This window comes from Vidua chalybeata, chromosome Z (genome assembly GCF_026979565.1).
Source record: "Vidua chalybeata isolate OUT-0048 chromosome Z, bVidCha1 merged haplotype, whole genome shotgun sequence".
In the NCBI taxonomy this organism is placed as follows: Eukaryota; Metazoa; Chordata; class Aves; order Passeriformes; family Viduidae; genus Vidua; species Vidua chalybeata.
In genome coordinates this window covers 70,626,201-70,646,240 of record NC_071570.1, presented here as the reverse complement: position 1 = coordinate 70,646,240, position 20,040 = coordinate 70,626,201, and the positions used below count along the sequence as shown (strand labels likewise).

The 20,040-nt window shown below is 36.5% G+C and overlaps 1 protein-coding gene across 6 annotated transcripts in view; it reads right to left on the bottom strand.

Annotated features, from left to right (window-relative positions):
• FER (FER tyrosine kinase) overlaps positions 1-20,040 on the bottom strand; it is a 163,286-nt gene that overhangs the window by 101,750 nt on the left and 41,496 nt on the right. For all 6 annotated transcript variants that reach the window (XM_053968882.1, XM_053968883.1, XM_053968885.1 and 3 more), the window contains exons 5-9: positions 17,508-17,691; positions 14,465-14,602; positions 13,509-13,628; positions 7,692-7,814; positions 3,987-4,176 (exon numbers count right to left, since the gene is read on the bottom strand). In XM_053968882.1, the coding sequence (XP_053824857.1) occupies positions 3,987-4,176; positions 7,692-7,814; positions 13,509-13,628; positions 14,465-14,602; positions 17,508-17,691 (755 nt within the window). The remainder of the gene's footprint in view (positions 1-3,986; positions 4,177-7,691; positions 7,815-13,508; positions 13,629-14,464; positions 14,603-17,507; positions 17,692-20,040) is intronic.

The following is a 20,040-nucleotide window of genomic DNA, read 5'->3' as shown; positions in this document are numbered from 1 at the left end:
GAATTTCACTCTTTGTTAGTATTCTATTATACAGTTACCTAATATAAGAGAAGGGAAATAAAACAATTTGCAAACTATTCCACCATGAAATTGGCTCTATTCATATGATATAAATACTTAGGAGATATGAAACAAAATTGCTTTGCATATCCCTCTTTTAAATTTTAAATTACAAAACAAAAAAATTACTTGTGACTTGAGGACATGAAAATTTGCTTCATATGGATGCTGACAAAACAAGCCAACTATGATTTTCTAATTCTTAGGGGGAAAAAACTGCAAAACAAGTGTTTGCAATTAATTTCTGAAGAGGAATTAATAACCATATTCAAGTATATCAGAGTAACATTTAGATGACCTGCTCTCAGAAAAAGTGGAGAAAACTAATTTATAGCTGAAGAAATAGTCATCCTCTTGAATGATACCAGGATGAGCAATCAGCAGCAAGAGCATTTAGTTTCTGATCTTTTACAGCCCCATGTTTTTAAGGAGTTTTACTAAACAAAAAAAAAAAAAATCCCATTAAAAATCACTACTATGTTCATTTACAGAAACAACCCATCAGAGTATTATTTTTCCATCTTGAGATATAGTCAAGACTGCCAGGTCAGGGTGATGCCAGACATGAGCACACACTGGGAGAGAGAAGAACCCATCAAAACCAGCCCTGCAGAGAAGGACGCCGAGGTGCTGGTAGACAAAAAGCTGAACATGAGCTGACACCATGCACTTGCAGCCCGAAGAGTCAACCACATCCTGGGCTACACTCAAAGCACCATGACCAGCAGGAGGTTGGAGGTGACTTGTTCCCTCTACTCTACTCCTGTGAGATTCCATCTTAAAAACCGCACCCAGGTCTGGGGTCTTCAAGACAAAATAGAGATGCAACAAACCCAGAGGAAAGCCACAGGATCACAGCACTGGAGCACCTCTCCTATGACAACAGGCTGAGAGAGGAGTTGTTCAGCCTGGAGAAGGAAAGGAAGATCTCCACGAAGATCTCACTGAAGCCCTTAAGTACTTAAAGGAAGCTCATAAGAAAGATGGAGGCTGACTCTTTACATTTGCAGATAGTGATGTAAGGGGAACCAGTCTTAGTCTAGAAGAGGAGAGGTTCCAGCGCCTGAGCAGAGTCTTGCTCTGTCAGGAACACGGCTCTGGCACGAGCTGTGAGAGAGGAGACACCCCCAGTACTGACAGTGACCACCCAACAGCACCTTAATCTTCTCTGCTCCACTGCAGGGTGACAGCAGTGGTCCTTCCATGTGCAGAGACAATAGACCTGACTACTTCTGGCTCAGTGGAGCAACCAGCTGAGGAAGAGGCTGTGTGAGAGAAAAATGCCCCAGAGTCTGCACTACCTCTGAGCACTTCTACTGTGTAGCCCAGGTGTAAGGGCTTATCCAACATCACAGGCTTCAAATCATTTAAGGATCACCTCAAATCCCTTCTCAGGAACCAAGGACAACATCAACACTATCAGGCACATTTAGCTCCTTTTTTCAAGTCCAAAAGCTGGTAGAATTCCTTACTGAGGTGCAGGAGCTCCTTCAGGTCCTAAGAGAAAAGATAGCATGAGCAGCAGAATGAACAGGGTCCAGTGCAGGCTGCAGTAGACGATGACCATTTCCTTCTGGGGCAACGTGTGCTGACCCCAAGGCAGCCTCAGTACTGATGGCCTGCATGTAAATGCTGTATCCAGTACATGCTGAACTTGACTTAGCTGTGGAAATAAAGAAGCCTTCTTTCACAGTTAACCCTGTTTTCAGTCCCATTCAGTCTCCTGTACAGGACAAGGACTTCCACATCTGGCACCCACAAAGTAAGTGTGCATGTCCAAGAGTGGCTTAGCCCTTCTGGCAAGCTTTGCCTTGAAGAAGAAAGGAAAGTGGTAATCCTGCACAATTTATTCTTCAGATGGAGCTTAACACATTACACTTCATGACAGGTCTTCTCTGCGAGGTAGACTGAATAATCTGCATTGTTTTCATAAAAGGTGAAGGCACTTCAAATTCTCAGATAACATAGGCTAGATGGAACTACATAAACTAGCGCAAGTTACTTAAAGTACACAATCCATGTTAAAAATGAATGTCAACATTATCCCTGGCATGCAAATGCATACCTGATTTATTTTCTCAAGTTGTCTTAACAGTAAATTTTACTTACTGGTTTAAAAAATAAAAAAACAAAACCCCACATTATCCTCTATTTCAGCTTACACAACATCACTTAATGTGTTAAAATATTTCTGCCTCCTTTTGTACCAACTTCCTGTTTCTATTTTACCCTCTCCCCGAGAAGCTGACCAGACTGCCTCTCATCATTAGGCCCCTTTCTGATTGCTCTCATGGCTTTTCTCTGCAACCTTGTATTGCATTAAAGTGGCAAGATTTTATAAAGCGGTGCATCCTGCTGTAGTGGAAGGTGTTGAAAGGGGTTGGAACTAGGCAATCTTGGAAGTCCCTTCCAACCCAAACCATCCTATGGCTCAATGTTCCCCCTTCCCCTGCCCTCATGCAGAGGTCACCGTGCCCTTAGCACAGAACCAGCCACTCTGTGCCATCTGCCCTGGGGCACCACAGTGGCTACACTAGAGGTGGTGAGCCCTCACACCTTGAAGGTGACACTGAAGGTGAGATGGTGCTGGCAGTGGTGGAGCTGCCGTGTCTCTGTCCTGTTGCCCCTGTGTAGGCCTGTGCTCAGCACACAGGATTATTTTCTCCCACTCACTGAAACAGAGGTTTAGACACCAGAAAGCAGACTTCAGGAATCTTGAGCTGAAGGGGAAGAGTACCATTCCTATGACTATACTCATCATCTCAACTAATACTAGCAGACACTAATCACTAGCACTACTACAGGATGTGGTATTAAGTAACTATCAAGGTAGCCTGCCCCAAAAAGATTCCAAGCTTCCTAATCGTTTGCAATTATTATTCTGATCCTTCTTTTCTCTTTCTTCATATTTTTGTACTTTTTAAACTCCTTCTAGGTCACGACAAGCATACAAGCTTTGTAAAATAATGTTTTGTACCAGCGTAAATGACAACCACCTCGTAGTGCTTTGTAAATATTAAACAGCAGTGGAAGCAAGAAAATGCTGACAATCAAGTGTAATTGTAGAATGGGAATCAGTTCCACAAATAGAGGAAGAAAAACAGCTCTCCCCTCAGAAACAACTATTTAATTATCATTTCACAGAGCTACTGCCCCACAGGCCAAAAAGAATGTCAGGCTAAACCTCAAAGAAAAAAAGTCACAAATATCTCCTACACATCAAAACTAATACACAAAGGCAAAAACTGTTTGTCCCTTTAGTAAACAGGTACTGTTTGTTTGCTTTTATATAGCCTACAAATGCTGCATGTAGCTGCACACAACTGAGAAAAGGAAGTCACACAAAATATTAGCAAAGTAAGGTACTTACTTAAACTGTATGAGGTCTTATCAGACCAAAAAAAATTTCCTTTTGATCATTAAGAGCATGCAAACATTTAAAATAATGTAAAGAAAACAATGTTTATTTCTGTTTGAGAAAAAAGTAATTACAGTACATAAAATTAATTTCTCAATTACACAACATGTGCAGCAATTCAAAGAGCTTTTGCTGTTAATTTTCTGCCTACAACTGTAAATTTATTTCTTCAGCACAGCCACGGGAATTACCAATAGCTACTCAGCCACATTTACTAAATCTATGTAAGGGTTAAGACTTTTCTTTATTAAACAGTGTAATGAAAATCTACGCATCAAGTGCAGAGAAGATGAATCCAAATCCCCAGATACAGACTGTTATGAGTTACTGCCACTTAAAAAGAAAAAAATAACACACAGCTGAACTTCTTGTCCAAACAAGTCTCCAAAAATGCAAAGTGAAGTCCCTTAACTTTAAATCATCTCAGTGAGTAGCTTGATATTCTGATCCCAGGTCTGAAATACAATGTCAGGGCTACACAGTTCAGTAAAACAGATGTAAAACTTACCATAGAAGTCACTGATCTGGCATCTTCTTCGTAATTCACTACAGGTGGTGGCTCTTTCCCATCATTCTCTTGAACCTTTTGTTCCAGTAGTTCTTTCTGGGCTGCAAATTTTGCCTCCGAGCATTTTAATTGCTGGACTGTTTGCTTAAGTTCTTCAAGTGCTTGCTTTTGGCTCAGCAAGAGTACAATACTGCAAAGAAAAATAACAATTTATCAATGTGCATGATTCAAAATAGTCTATTTGCTTTATAAAAGCTGGGGGGAAGAAAGCATGACAATTCCTCAACATAATCATTTATTCAAAGGTGAAGCAATTCTAGAAAAATTTCAAAGCAACAAGATGATAAAAGCAAACACTCATTCTCTTCTCTCTATCACATTCTCTTCTATCACAAAAATCATGTTTAATAAATATAGATGGAACTCCTGTTTTCATTCACTTTTGATTGAATTTACAAACACTGGGGTTCCCCTTCCCTTAGAGAATAAGTAAATTTTAGATAATGATTTCAAGTGATGTGAAATTCACTCCAATCAGTGTAGTTGTTGCAGTAACAATTTGCAATATTAAACTCCCCTCACATCCAGTATAAATTCATATGGCATCACATAAGAGATATCTGTTTTTTTCCTCTGCACTGTAAGTATTTCTGGATTGGGTTATAACTGTCTTATGAAGCTAAATAAATTTATCTTTACGAGGAGCTAAAAGCAACTTTTCATCGTCTGCTTATTCTTATAGTTCTTCTCTGAATACCACTCATACTCGTGACTACTTGAGACAGTCATTATTAAATTTAATGATATTGAAGGACACACAACGCATTTAAGAGTATTTGCAGGTGTCCAAATGACTCTATCATCCCAAAGAACTACCAAAACCAAAGACTGACAGAAGATGCCTAAGAGATAGAATCACCCACAGTATAATAAAGACACCCTTAAAAGCACTCAACCAGTGCCCAGTGACATGAGGTCTACAGGAGATGCAGAGTTTTCACAGTCTGCAAGAACAGATGAAGGAGGTAAATGGACCAGAACTCTGAAGAATGAGGACAATATGAAGAAAAATCACAGTATTGTGTCACTCTGGATCTTCAGGATAATCCCTTGAAGACAAGTCCTCCTGCAAGCCCTATCCTTGAAGAAAAAAATAAAGGCAAAAGTTGTTCATACATACATGATTGATCCTTCACAAATTGATGCTCAGCCAAATGAGTATTCAAATGGGTTCCAAATTAATAGGGGAACCTCCTGTAATAAAATCCTCTTTGGCAGGAAAAGATACAAATTATACTCATATAGGTGAGTATTATATCAAGTTAGTAATGAGCAAAACTCCTCACCATCAGCAAAATGATCATTCATTCAAAAAGGTAAGTGTGAGGTATGCAGACACAATTCTCAAATCTGAAACTGAGATTTGGCATGAACTTGCACATATTTAACAGCATCAGAGAAGCAAATGAACAATTATTCTGAAGTTATCCTGAAGATAATCTGTTTCCATCTAGTCTCCTTTATGAGAGAAAAGGGCATCACCATGTGAAAATTACAGGTTTCAACTATCAGCAAGGCTTTGGCAAATACACACTGGCTGGAGTGACATCCCCAAACACAGAATGGTTTCAAATGATCAGGACACAGCAATAACAAGACATACCCTGAGAAGTCACTCACAAGCGAGTCTCTTTCTGAACAGTGGCAAAATGGGTTACAATCTGATTTGGTTTCCCAAATCCAACTTTCAGTGCTTGCCGCTCCAGTCATGCATGAGGAATTAGAATCTATAAAATTATTTGTCTGTGGCTTGCCTGAGTGCAAACTGCAAAGTTCTTGTCGCTAGTAATAGCTACTAGCAACTTCACAGAGAGAGATCTTTTATGAAGGATCTCTGCAGATCAGAGCAACATATGAGAAAGTGGTAAAAAGGTGAACTAAATCAAAACCCAAATATTCAATATGCTATCATGTTGGAAGGGCAGATGGTATGTTTGACACATACATATATATACATATACATATATACATATACAACATAAAATACAATTAAAGCATTTTCTGTGTTGAAAGTAGTATCATCTTTTGAAGATGGAAAAGGATATTAGTGCCAGGATAATAGTACCAAGACATTGCCATAAGGTATGACCTAATGCAGTCATAATTAAACCCAGTGCAACAGTTGGACAAGATATTCTGGGGACAGTAAACATCCTGAAACATTCTGATCACTCTGCACTGCAGCTAAAAGGTGAAAAGGGAGTTTGTTGGAGGCAGGCATGATCAATGACAAATCAGAACAAGGATGATTTCAGGGAAGCCTTCACTGTACAGCTAGACATCTACGCCAGATTCCCTGCCTTTTCATAAGACAAACAGGTACTGGTGCAATTTGAACTGAAATTATCTCCTCAACACCACAAACATCTACTACAGGATCAGTCAGAGAAGCCTTCACACAGTAAGAAATACAGTGATGGTCTAAACTATTTTCAGGGAGTAATAAGTGGTTGAGTTTAAGTGTAAATGTAAAGAATATGAATCTCATACCCTGTAGTACTGCATAGTAAATGCCAAATGTGAGAGATTAGTCAGTGTTTTAGTGCACCATGAATAAAATATTATTTTCGTTACAACCAGTACTGAGAGGGAAAAACCAAACACCACCCCATCAAACTCAACTAGTTCAAATATAATTTATCCTTTAAGTAGCATACAGCAAAGAAGACAGGTCAAGAACCAAAAACTGGAAAACACACTGTGCAAACTTCACCAAAGAAAGGACACAAAGTATCTATGTGAAACACTGACAACAGACACATAAATAAAGTTTTGGATGAGAATTAAATACTATTATGATATTTCATGGTACAAGGTTTCATCAACAAAGAGCATCAAGACTTCAGTGAATGAAAGACTACCTAAAGGACTTGCATTCCAATTCACTACTGGTACTGTAAACGAATATTTATGACCAAATTAGTAAGATTAAGACTGATTGCAACGAGAATCAGAAAAATATCACTACAGACAAAAGGTTTCTTTATCTGTTGTACTGACATCAGTTTTGAAGAGTATGTGAATATTTTTTCTAACCAAAGGTAGAAGAAAACCTAAAGATGATGCCCAAGAATGATTCTTTATAATAATATTTTATTCATGGTGCACTAAAACACTGACTAATCTCTCACATTTGGCATTTACTATGCAGTACTACAGGGTATGAGATTCATATTCTTTACATTTACACTTCTGTAAAGGAAATGCAAAGAAGAATGAACTTAACCTGACAAGTTGCAAACATATTACTGCATAAGAAAGTCTTGCACATGACTCTGAAAGCCTCTCACAGAATTACACCTTCACAAGGAATTCTGCCAAACAGAAAGGTAACTGAACTCACTCATCTTCTTTGAACAAGCTGAACTGAATTAATGAAAGGTCCAGCTCTTGAGCCATGCCAAACCATGACAATTATATTAAACTTATGGACCTGCTCAGTTCTTCAATGAGTTGCGGTCTGCAGTGTGAAAGGTTTATTTTAGAGAAAAGAAACTAACTTACTGTTGTTTTTCACAGTAATTGCTAAACACAAAAGCAGAACAAGATTAGTGAAGGTTATTTCTCACTTAAGTTTTAGGAATTGCATTATAGACATTTTTCCACCTCAAACTACTGTATTTTGAAATTTAAATTTCAACTTACTCAGATTTCTTTTCACATGTCTTAGATGACTCTTCTATTTTTTTCTCTAGTTCCAAAACAAGTTCCTCTTTGCTCAGAAGGGTCTGCTGTGTCTGCATCAGTTCTTCTATTACTGTTTTTAACCTGTAAAACAGAGTTCAGAAACCCAACCTGTGAATGCATAAACTGCATATATCTGGAAATATTGTAATCTTTTTCCTGAAGATGTAAAAGAGCATTATTTTTTAGATTATGTTACTCAGTGCTTAGTGATAGTTCTTTTTTTTTGTGTGGCTGGACCTTTACATTGCTAATCTGCATTGTTAGAATTCTATGTGAGCCTCTGTATATACACAAGTTTACAGAATGATCTCCTGCCTGCAGGTTCTCCTACCAAGAAAATATTTTTTCCAGAATATGCAATGAATTCCATGAATTAATGCCTTCCTAATATATTGCTAATTAATGAGATGCTTTAAGGAAGACAAAGGCCGTCTGACTCATAAATCATGTGTTAAATAAATACACAGAATCAGTAGTTGGGTTGTATTTACTTTTAGAAATAGTAGAAGTACAAATGATCACCTTCTGTTGTAATAATGATTGTATCTTTCTTTAAAAATATCCTTTTTAGGTTACAATCTCTAGTAATGGTTAATTCAAAGTAAAGTACAAAACCACTCAATACTAACAGAGAAGGGATATTACACTTTAAAACCATTACTAACACTTCATAATTATCCTGGTAAATACTCCAATAACAAAAAAATTCTGTGAATGTACAAAAACATTTGCATTCTAAACACTGCATGTAAATAGCTTACATAATGACAACTTCTAAAATCAAGAAATTGTTAAGTAAGAACAATCTGTTAAAAATAAATAAGCATGTACATCTTGTTTCCTTTTTGTCATTTATTTACACATCTTAACTACTTTCCCTGTATTTTCAAGCCCAATTTCAATAAAATTACTGAAGTAAAGAGTGGAACACAAGCAAAATATATGCAGCATTTACCACTGCACAGATCTATGGCCCAAAATCATTCCAGACCAGGGAGGGGTACACTCAACTCTCTAAATATCTAGGAGGCACATTCCACACGTCCATATATATATATCAAACTGAGTAATTTGGTTCTAAACACTGAATCAGTCCTCTCCTCCCAATATATTTTGTACAATGTTGATTATATATGATCCACACTCAGTCATGCACTTTATTCTAGGAGACTAAAATCACTAAAAAAGGCAATAGAGTGAACGACCAAAATTTATTTCCCAAAAGACAAACCTTCTACATGTGTTTATTCTGAGATAAGATAAATACTTAAAACATTTCCCTCAAAGTAATATCCTCACAGCTCTGCTTTGCATATACATTTTTATTAGTTTCAGGCTGTCAAAATCTCTATGCTGAACTTCTCTATGTTTTCTTATACTGAGTCTCCAACTTATTACCAAATACCTTGCTAAAGAAAGTAATTTAAAAAAAATTAACTGCTTTTTGATCAGCTTTCTAAACAAAATTTTAATCAACATTGTATTTGCTTAACAAATTATTTACAGGAAGCAGATGTTTTATCTAATGATCCAGCATCAACAGTCAAGAAATTAAAACCAAACTGGTAAGACTTCATCAGTAGAAGGAATGAGTATATACATGCAGATACAACATCTTCATTAGATTTTGTATTTTATATTCCAGCATCAGATTAAAACATTAACTTGATGTAGTTCTTCCTGAAGCTTCTGAGATACTTCAGGACATTTTTATTTATCTTAGAGAGAACAAAAAGAAGCTACCAGGTGCACCAAAACCCCTTGCCTCCTTGCACTCCACTTCTATTCTTTGTTTAAACAAGAACTTTCATTCAAACTGGCTACAGCTGATAACTCTGCATCTGTCTTGTATCATCTTGGCTGTAGCTTGCCAAAGGAATTTTCTTGCTGTCTCATATTTGCCTTCTGGATACAATCAGTTTACAAAAGGGTTTCTATGACTTAACAGTTCGTCACTGAAACACTTTAAAAATCACACAATACCCCTAGCTGGAAAGCTTTCTTTCATATTTCTTTAGTTTTAAGCTCTGTTCTGCTGCAATTATCAATTAAAATAAATGCTTGATCTTAGAGAACTCATATTTCAGAATAACTTGATTTTATTATGCTCATTGATCAACTTTTAGCTTATTCTGGTTGCCTCCTCTCAGCTTCTAATGCATAACTCAAAGCATAAACTCTTATTCTGCTACACTTCAGAATTTCTCAGTATTATTCAGTGACATCTATGAATATTTATCAGGAGACATCATAACATAATTGCTTAGAAAGGTTAGCTAGTCAACACTGACTTTTAATTACCAAACTACCTGTCAAAATTTTATTCATAAATACAAGTTTACCTTAAAATGTAAAAACCAGTTTTCTCATCACATTCCCTTAAAATATATGTTGTTAAAACTGTTAAACAGTTATGTATGCAAAGCTGTCATTTTTCTATTGCATAGTCAATAAAACAGCTGATTCAACCAAACATTATTGATTATAAATCAATATAAGTCTTTGAATGTTTTAAATGTTTGTGAAATAAATCCGCCATGTGCACTTATTTGGTAGATACTAAAGGTAGTTCTCTACAGAAACATAATGTAGCATTTTAAAACTCCAAGGCCACGACTTTAATACTGAAGATAAAAAGTCAAATTTCGATTGCTTCACCATGTACAGAGCTGACCTTTTTAAAGTCATCAACCATGGATAAATGATTACACTTCTCTTGCTTGCAAATTTCTAGAAATACACAGTTGACAGAAATACGAGTGGCGTTTTTTTTGGTTGCAGTGGCTTTAAGGCAAGACTGTAACAACATATCTAAAACCCAGTTAACAAGATATATGAGTAAAGACAGTTACCGAGAACTGTAACAAAAAATGAAGGGTTCTCACCTGCATTAAAAAGCAAAAGAACAAACAGGATAATAATGAACAGTTTTTACAGTCCCAGGGAACAGTGGAACTTCATAAATAATCTGCACTGCCTAATATGTTCATAATAATCCAAATAAAAGGACAGTTTGAAAAGTGACAAAGAACGCTGATCGTATAGTGTTATTTGAGGTAGGAGAAAGGCTGAATGTGAAGAATAAAAAAGGTTTATTCTGGACCTTATGACACACTGTACCTGGACTGTCATTTCAATACGTATGGAAATAGGCAAGTATATAGTGGGGAAAAAATAATCCAAAGCCTTAATTATATAGAAAATGGAGCATGGGTCTAAAATGACCACTACCACTCAGAAAATGAAATCTTAGAGATACAGTAGATAATTCCCTGAAAACACTGGCTTGATGAGCTGCTGGGGTCAGAAAATCAAATTGAATGCTTCTCTAGGATTTGTTAAAACCAAAGCAGAGTAAGAGCACAGGAAACCTTGAAAGGCCTACCTCTCTGTGTATCTGAATTACCTGTGAAATTCTAGTCATTCATCTCAAAACCAATATAGCAACCTTGAAAACATTCAAATAAAGACAACCAGATCGATAAAGGATGAGTAAACTTTGTGAAAGGACAGATTAAAGCTATAAGATTGCTCTGAAAAAGAGATCACAGAATTTGAACACAAATTTACATGAAATTTACATTATCATAGGCAGAAAGGAATAGATTGTTCCTCTTTTCTTCCAAAACAATAGCTTAAGAATCATAAAATGAAAGAAGATAACAGCAAGTTCACAAAATAGGGAGTTAATTTCTGGAATTCCTTGACCAAAAATTCTATGGACAACAGATACTTTACACACTGAACCTGACTGAAAAAGATCACAGAAGAAAAGTACTTCCAAGGATATTATAAACTAACTCCATGGCCATTAAATACATTTATCTCAAAATATTTCAGAAATGAAAATTATGGGAGGCTGAGGAAATAGCATTATATGATCATCCCGGTTTTGTTCTCCTCTCAAGACTTTTTCCCTGTTGTCTAACACGGGAATGAAGAAAGTTGAGTGTCTGTCTTTGGTCTGATCCAGTATGGTTTAACTGTTTTTCTCAGAACCCTAAATCTATACCAGAAAGTGAACACCTTAAAGACAGCAACGCTTAAAAGAGCTGATTCGAGTTCCAGAAATAATGTCACACCATAAAATTACTCCAATTTGCAAAACCATTTCAAGTGGATGAATGGTTTGCAACAGGACACTATGAAAATTGTACTGAAAATGTATATATGTAGGTAAATATATAGACATGCATTTATAACAAAATTATATATTTCATCAGAAATGTTTATTAGAAAAGCAAGATTTTATCTCTTTTATTTAGACATGCTGCTGTCTTATTTCTAAAAAGTTGGATACAAAAGGCAAGCCAAAGGCAGATTCTTTCAAAAATTTTAATATTCAGTTGAAAAGGGAGGCTCAGTATCTATATATTTCTTGCTACTGTGCTGAAGTACATCAAGATGTACAACATCTCACAGTTTAGGCAGGAATAATCCCAATATAGTAACGATGCAGAATATATTAAAAAGAGAAGCATGTTTAAAGGAATTGGCGGGGCTTAATTATCATGGGATCCTTTCATAAGATAAAGCTGCTTCATGACTAAATAGGCAGATATTTAATATTAAAAAATATTTCAATATTTCTGAAAATATTCAATTTTCAGTGGAATAGATTTACAGAAAGTAAATCAAATTATATGGAGAAAAAAGAGAGGATGATTAATAGCATTAAAAAGTAATTAATAAAATCCAGAGTTTCTGTCATGTTGAGAAAACACAGGGATGAGAGTAACCTGCAGAAGACACTGCAATATGTTTACATTTGAAAATCCAACTGATTTTTGTTTTCAGAAAAACCTACAAGAAATAAAGATCATAGCTTGATTAAGGAATTGAAATTGAAGAAAACTAAAAGTAAAAATTCCCACAATATACCATCGATGTCTTATTTGCATCAGTTATACTTTCTAAGGGGAAAACATTTCAGTTAAGTCTCACATGAACTGAAATACAGCAGACACAGCAAAAACAGCATCATTAACCAATGAAAGTCTGAATTTCCTGTTTTTAATTCATGATTAACAGCTGCAATCTCACAGATGACCACGCAGGACCATTTTATGTCAAAAGTTGAGGCTGATAATATACAAACATAATGATCTCAAGCAGTCGATTCATTCCCTATAACAAATGATTAAAGGTGAACTTGGTAAAAGTAATGAAAATATTTAACTAGGCAATATATTAACAAAACACAGAGAGGTAGTGCATCACCCTGAATAGCTAAAAGCTCTGTGAAATGCTATACAACAGTTACATCTGTATTGCTAAGTTAATGTATTCTAAAGTTTACAATAATGAATAACAATCTCCTTTAAAAAACAAAAGCAAACATTTGTAAAACAAGAAAGATAAATTTTTTCATGAAAATTTTCTACAGTGATTTAAATCACTGACCACATGTCACTCTACTCAGTGGTTTCATCAAAGTATTTTGCTGTTTTTCCTAGGGTAGTGAATGTGGAAACACTTTTGGGAAAATGAACCAGCACCTTCCCAAGGAGGACTCATCATAGATTTGGGGCATTTTGTTAACTGGCACAGAGAATTACATACTTTGAAAATAAGGGCAAGTTTTTGAGGAGACTAAGGAGAAGGATTTTGTGCAAAGAACAATACAACCAGCATGGGAAAGAGCCTGTAGCCTGAAAATACTACACTTAGAAAATGGACCTTAAAAATGGAGACACAGTCTTGCAAGGATCTAAGTGAGCATAGATGTAACATAGAATAGCACTTCCAAAAGATGAAATATTTGTAAAGACTTACATGACTTGCAAACTTTCTGCTGTTAAATTATTCCACATGATCTCATTAGCTTGAAGGTTTTCATTTTCTTCTAGTAAAGATGTATCAAACTCTATTTCTTGTTCAACAACTTCTGATGACCTAATTTGGTAAATAATTGTTATAATTTCAAAATCAACATGTATCTTTGAGTAGATCATAGAGCAAATCATTAGGTTTTGAAGTATTTCATTAACTAGATTATAGTTAAAATTATATATGAAATATAAAGATAGATAGCAATTGGATACATAAATCTTTTTCCTGTAAAAAAACCGTAATTCTAAAATCTCATAAGATAATAAAACGCACTACAGTTCTTTGAATCAATTTCACAGCACAATCAAGGTTCTCTAAGATTTCCAATGTGAATGGGTGACTCTTACCCGCTTCCATCATAAACCTGCACGTGACGACCACAAATTCACATATTACAACAACAAAAAGATAATGCAAGAAGTCTTAGAGTTATTTCTTCATACACTAAAACAGAGCAATAGTTCAATAAATGGGAAATACACTTTTTAAGTAAGAACTTTCTTGTGTTATCTGCATGTTCTGAAGTCTCAACCTGCAACAACTGCAGAGCACAAAGGTACTTAAGAGTTGATTTTCAACTAGAACAAGTTTAGCCCAGAATGCAAATTGTATCCAAAAAAACAGTAAATTGTCTCATGTTGAGTCTAGACTGTAATGTGTAGTCTCCTGTCAGTACCAAAGTTATGGCTTTTCTCATGTAACCAGAAATTTGTTTTTCTAGAGCCAGCCAAACAGACTGTTCAGCCAGCTTTCTGTAAGTGCAAAGTAAAACAATTTTCAAATTAGGATGAAGTTTTACAAGTAACAAGGTAAAAGGAACCAAACAGAAACAAATTCCTCTGAACACTTAAGCAGTTGCAGGGTTTTCTCAAGAAGAAACATGAGATGAAAATGCTTACCTGTGAGTATCTATGAAGTCATTATACTCAGAGTTAGGGTCTATCTGTTCCACCGAGGTCTGGATCTCTTTATGGACATTCACAATTTCTTCTGTTACAAGACTGGTGATCTCGCTATACTCATCCAATATCCCTTTTCTAGAGAGGAAAAAAAAAGTCTAGTGTATAACATGGCACGGAAGGCATAGATGGCATTGAAGATGCTTCAAATTTCAATTTGTTGTTTCTACAAAGTCTTGTTCCAACTGGCTAAAAAGGGAAAAATATGACAATATGTTATTCAAAGAAACAATGCATCACCTGAGGACTTTCCTCTACAGGCTTAGGCTGGCTAGAGTCTCTTAAGACCACGCTCCTTCTGTTGATTTCAGTGCACCAACATACAGCACAGCTAAACTAAAAACTGGAGAGATTACAAGGAAAGGGAATGTATAGAGTTCAGTGATGACACTCTTCTCCACACAGGACTTGCGACGCTTGTTATCACCTACACTGAATGTGAGAAAAGACCATTCACGTTAAAATTTCAAAGGTTTTTTAAACCTCAACAGACACAACGAACGACTGAATCAGGAAAAAGGCCAACGCTGGGAGCGTGGCCAACTGCTAGAGGTTCACCCACAACATGGCTTTTATACCCCTGATGGGGGAGGGAAATCACATCAGCCAACCCTGGCACCTCCCAAAGTCTGTCAGTCAACTCTTCTTTGCTGTTTATTGGTGGAGGCTATTTTCTTACAACCTGATCAGAGGTCAGGTGTTGTCATGCCACAACCCCCTAGTAACAAGCTCTTCCCATTCCCAACTGCCCCATGCAAGGGGCACAGGGACATGCCCTCCCTCCACATGCCCCTGACAACCAAGGCTGTCCAATGGTAACCATACAGAGAAAAAAGGGGACTATGGGGAGAAGAGAGCGTGTCCCAACAAACTACAATAACATAACCATACATCAACAAAACTTCTCTTAACATACACACAATATTAATCTCTTAATTGTGAGAGCCAGTCATTGTACTACCCATTTGTAACACTGAAGATTTTCATATTTCATGACAAAATATAATCTGGCACAAGGGAAAACGACTTACAGAAATGCACACATTTCCTTTCAACGCTGATTTTCTGTCTTGTTCTAATGTTTTTTTATATCCATTATTTGTCATTCAAACAAAAATAGGCATAAATCACAAGTAAGCATATATGTTCAAGAGGAGAGAAAATTAACCAAGAAGCTGCTGTGAGCAAGTACAAGCCACTCAACCTTGTCTTTACCTGCTTCCAAGAGTGGGAAAAACCAAATGAGGAGTGAATGGCAGAGGAAGAGGTGGTATTGTGACACTCCTCTTAATAGCATCTGGTGACACATACTTGGAACACCCTTCTATTCTCCTTAACTTTTAGTTTTTCTTCCTAATGTACCTTCATAATTATTTCCTATTTCATTTTTATCTCTGATAAATTTGCTAGTTTTCCAGGATCTGAAGCATGGTGGCCACTCAAAAAACACTGATGAATTTTGGCTGACCAAATATGCAGAGGTAAAAGTGTAAATGCATTTCTCCTGGATAAGATCTCAAGTTATGTTTGCTCTGTAAAAAGCAATGGTGTGATAGGATTTTTTCAGTGCACTTGTACTGAGCAGAAAACAGACAAGAGAAGGCATTAAATCTTGTGTTTTCTGAGAATATGATGTGTGAAAAAGTTCCAGAAAATACTTCATGGAGTGTAATGTAAAAAAGATAGCTAAACATCAACTACAGCAATGCCATATCTAAGAGAAAGAGAATCTATATCAATTGCAACGACAAAAAAGAGGAAAAAATCATCAGCAATATTAATCTATACTTCTTCAGGTTTAAAAAACTAATTCACCTGCAAAATTAGGGTTATTGAGGAAGTTTAGTTTCACAGAGGTTGTCACACTAAGCTCTACATTTGAAATCAGCATCTCTATATGTGCACCAAAGTTATTATAATAGAATAATTTTCCAATACATTCAGAACTCACAAAAATATCTATGTAGTGACAAAAGTATTTTGCAGGTTTTTACTCCAGGAAGAGCAAAGGTAAGTTTCAATAAGCTCTTGTTCCATCATAAATTTCCTCAGTAATATTATTATATCACATGATTCTAAAAAAATCACGTGAATTAGAGCACACACATTTAACTGTAGCCTTTTGCTGTAATCTTACATACAAAATTAAAAGGACTGTACAGGGAGTACTACAAAGGTTTATTTCAATACCAGCACCTGAACCAAAAAAATTAAAATATTACTGCATAGGGAAGCTAATGATGCCTGCATCATATAAAGTGTGGAATCCCCAACTTTCCCTCACTTCCTGTGCACTGAAATCAAGACAAATTCTAACTTCAGAATAGGCAAGAAAATGAACTATGTAAGAGTGTTTCACATGTAAATGAAGAACACTTACAAAAAAAAAGTAACCACCCTTTGGTGCTTACAAACCAGAAAGGAGGGCTGAAAGTCCTCAATATCTGTTCTCAGATATCATCACTTTGCATGTACTCTGTAATGATGCAAGAATGATCTTTTAGGAAAGACGTCATAGTATTTTTAAGGGGAGACTCCTTACAGTGAAATCAAGTTTACATAATCCTGTTCATCCTCCTACCCATACCATTAACTATGCATCTGATTGTGGCTCTTCCACAATCACTTTCAAGACAGTTGGGCAGTTTAAACCAAATTTGTTGCTGGTGTAATCTCATAATAATGACTTCCAGAGAGGCAACAAACTTGGTATAGTCTATTAGCTGAAGGAAACATCATGAGCTCCAATATAAACACTGCAGTCAATCTGTAAGAATTTGTAAGAAGATGGTGTCTTATTGGTAGGCTTAAGTAAGCACTTAGAACTACTGTCTGCATCATTTGGATAGACTTTTTTCAACTGTTATCCCCTGATATATAAGTAATTAATCACAACTTCTTATTTCCAACTATTCTTATAAATTAATTAGAATACTACACATAAAAATTTTGTAAGTTAGAAATATTTAAGAATACATCTTACAGGGCTTTAATCATTTCTTCTTGCATCTTCTGTAGTGAATCAAGTAAGAGAGGAAGTGTAGTATCGTAATATTGGTGCTGATGTAATTGTGCCCCTTTCAGTGCCAACACATATTGGTTATGCAACATATGAAGTTTCATAGTGGCTTTTTCACACCGATCTTTGGCTTTCTCTGTCTCCTTTCCTGCGAGAAAACAAAACAAAAATGCACATGGTGATTTAAAAAGTATACAGACCTACATATAACACACCTGCTAAATTTATGTCAGTTTGCCCCTTTTTTCTACAGTCATTTTTAAGGTACTTCTATGAGGAAGGTAAAATCCAAACACTTCCAATTAATTAGTATGATCAAATGTCTAGGTTTTCTAATTAATAAACTTTGTAAGAAAAAGGTTATTTTCTTTGAGCAGAAACATAATAATTCCTTATCTAAAAGTATATAAAAACCACAAGTATAAAAATAATACAACTATCAACAAGAAAGACATCTCAAATGCATTACTATCTCAAAGCTTTTATTTGCAAAATCATATTTTTAGAAGAGAAAGAGATGTCCTCCTACACTAGATTCACTAAAAATATATTATTTTTTTGTATTCAAGCATTTTTATTGCTACCTATAATCCTAATAAACCGATTATGCAGTCAGTCTACATACAGCAGCTGAACCCTCACACTGTTACTCCTGCTCAAAATGGGCAGCTTCTCTCCTACACTCAGTATTTCCCTATCGCATTGATATCCTGATCAGGATTGGCTCTACAGCCTCAGCCTTGCACCACTGAGACCAAAAGTCCTGAAGTTCAAGCTGACAGGACCAGTTGAGAGTTGAATTGCAGAGGTACAAGGTACTTCATGAGGTCACATATTCCATTCCTTGCCACAGTAACTGCACAGGTATCTGGGGTATGCTATCAACACTTTTCCCACCACAAATCCAAAATGCAGCCCTGCAACAGCTACTGTGAAGAAAATCAACTTTATTTCAGCCATAACCAGAACAGACACATAAGCTTTTAATGACATCCTTGCTGTTTTCTTGATATTTACAAAGTACCTCATTACTTTTTCAGGAACTAAGATAATTTTAAATTAATCTCATATCTGCAAATATCAAGTGCATAGTCACAAGTATCTGCACAAATAAACATATGCTACCTAAAGCAATCTCATTCAGGCCACTGCATTTCTTATAAACTTAAAATAATTTATGTAAGTAAGAACATGTCTACTACCCATCATAAAGCAGTAGAGAAAAAAGAAAATGTAAGCATTCGTAGCTAAGTGGCAAAACAGCTGCTTGAAAGCAGACCTTGAAGGGCTATATCATATAAGGAACACACAAAGGACTGTGAACTCAAATAAATCAAAACAGAGCAACATTAAAGGCACACTAAAAAAAAAAAGTTGAGGGAAAACCAGTAACAAATCCTCCTTCATACACATTAGAGTCAGCAACCTTGTCAGAAAAAGGAAACGACAGTCACCATATAAAAGGAGCTGGTACAAGAAAGGATTTTTTTTTCCTTCTGTGATCACTACCTCAGACCTTCAGAGATTTCCAGGATGAAATATTACTTCATGAAAAAGTCAATGAATCTCTTTTTTCTAAGCTGTCAGAAAAGAGGTTGTTGAGAATAAATGAAATGAGAACAAATTATGAGTACTGGATGGTGCTTAGCTTTGAAACTTCAAAGGTACTTGAAATAGTTTTAGCTAAAATATTATTAGTTTATACAGGAGGAAGTAGGCCCTCAATGGAGAGTCCCAGGAATATCAGCTGGATATCCATCAGATGAGGTGATGAAGACGATGATGATGAAGATGCTGTCTGAAAGTAGCAAACAGGGAAACCAAATGTGAAGAAGCAGAAGAAAAACTGTCATAGTTTGACACTGGCCAAATCCGAGCACCCATGAAAGCTCCTTGCCCACTCTCCCCTGCCAGTTGGGCAGAGAGAAAATAATTTAATGAAGGGCTGATGAGTTGAAATAAGAATGGGAAGAAAACACTCCAAGGGCAAAACAGGCTCAACTTAAAGGCACAAGGTGAATTTATTACTTACAAAATCAGGAGAAGATAATGAGAAGTCAAATAAACCATTAAAAACACCTTTTTCCCCTCCAACCCCTACCTCCTTCCCACTGACAGTGCAGGGAGACAGGGCGTGGAGATTTTGGTCAGTTCATCACCTGAGGGGTTCTTCTGCTGCTCAGGGAGAGGAATCCTTCCCCTGTGAGGCCATGGGGTCCCTCCCATGGGAGACAGCTCCCCATGAACTTCTCCAGTGTGGGTCCACTCTCACAAACAGCAGCCAAACCCCATCTGCTGCAGCATGAACTGCCCCCACGGGCAGACAGCCCTCCCAAAACTGCTGTGGCATGGGTCTCTCTCTTTCAGCGGGGTGCAGTCCTCCAAGGTCAGGCTGCTCCAGCCTGGAAGCAAGGGCCCTCTCTCCACTGGGTCTCCCACTGGATCACAGCCTCCTCCAGCCATCCACCCACTCCAGCATGGGCACCTCCTCCATGGG